Raw genomic sequence first — 1,034 nt, 5'->3', positions numbered from 1 at the left:
GAACAACTGCACTGGACCATTGAAATATGCTGGTGTGTGTGTGTGTGTATATACCTGGTGAAGTACATAGTGGCATCAGCCTCAGACTCATGTGGTCTGAGAGCGTAGTAGACGTACTTAAGATCCTCGAGATCAGAGAGTTCAGGGATCCCACAGGACAACATCTGCGCGCACACACACACACACATACACACATATACCGAAGATGTACAATAAAAGCATTTAGACATCCCAAGTTTTGCGCGTGCATGTGTGTGTGTGTTTCCGACTCACTAGTCCCAATAGGTTTAGAAACAGGTGTGTGTGTTTTCTGATCAGGTTGTAGGCTTCACAGCACAGATCCACAAAGTCATGGAAGCGACTGGAAGGTTTGTCTCCTCCGTTGATGACGTACGCCATGTCAGAGGTGAAGACAAAAGGGACTCGGTCACTGCAGAGGTCACATGACCCGCATTGTTGTCAACGTCAACATCATCATCATCATCTCCAGAACAGTAGACGTTAATTCAATCAAGGTGTGTTGTGTCTCACCGCTTGATGTTTCCAAACATCTGTGCGTGGCCCAAGAACTTTCCAAAGTCGATGTGGAACATGTGACCACTGGTCTTCAGCATAATGTTATCATTGTGGCGGTCACATATTCCCAGAATGTAGGTGGCCACGCAGCAGCCGGCACACGAGTAGATAAAGTTCTCCACTGCCTAGATACACGCCACAGTTATCTCAGTGAAACTCTTATTGTGTGTGTATATGTGTGTGTGTGTGTGTGTGTGTGTGTGTGTGTGTGTGCGTGCGTTACCTTGTCATACTGCTCATCTCTGGGGTTGTGTTTTAACAACCATTCTGCTAACGGTCGATCTTTAAAAGAGCCAGTGACTCCATGTTCCACTTGGATCTTCCTGAGAGTGTCAGCATGAGGAATCATCTCCACCATACCTGGAGGAGAACCACAGACAAGGACACCCTTGAGGAGAACCACAGACAACTTCACACCTGAGGAGAACCACAGACAAGGACACCCCTGAGGAGAACCA

At 47.4% G+C, this 1,034-nt stretch overlaps 1 protein-coding gene across 1 annotated transcript in view; it reads right to left on the bottom strand.

Moving 5' to 3' along the window:
* The window catches only part of pik3c2b (phosphatidylinositol-4-phosphate 3-kinase, catalytic subunit type 2 beta), a 25,219-nt gene that overhangs the window by 9,769 nt on the left and 14,416 nt on the right, over positions 1–1,034 (bottom strand). Inside the window, exons 19-22 of the mRNA XM_025060080.1 lie at positions 800–936; positions 532–701; positions 274–430; positions 55–164 (exon numbers count right to left, since the gene is read on the bottom strand). Coding sequence (XP_024915848.1) covers positions 55–164; positions 274–430; positions 532–701; positions 800–936 — 574 coding nt within the window. The remainder of the gene's footprint in view (positions 1–54; positions 165–273; positions 431–531; positions 702–799; positions 937–1,034) is intronic.

This window comes from Cynoglossus semilaevis, chromosome 11 (assembly GCF_000523025.1).
Source record: "Cynoglossus semilaevis isolate Cse_v1.0 chromosome 11, Cse_v1.0, whole genome shotgun sequence".
Taxonomy (NCBI): Eukaryota; Metazoa; Chordata; class Actinopteri; order Pleuronectiformes; family Cynoglossidae; genus Cynoglossus; species Cynoglossus semilaevis.
This window is presented reverse-complemented; position numbering and strand designations above follow the sequence as displayed.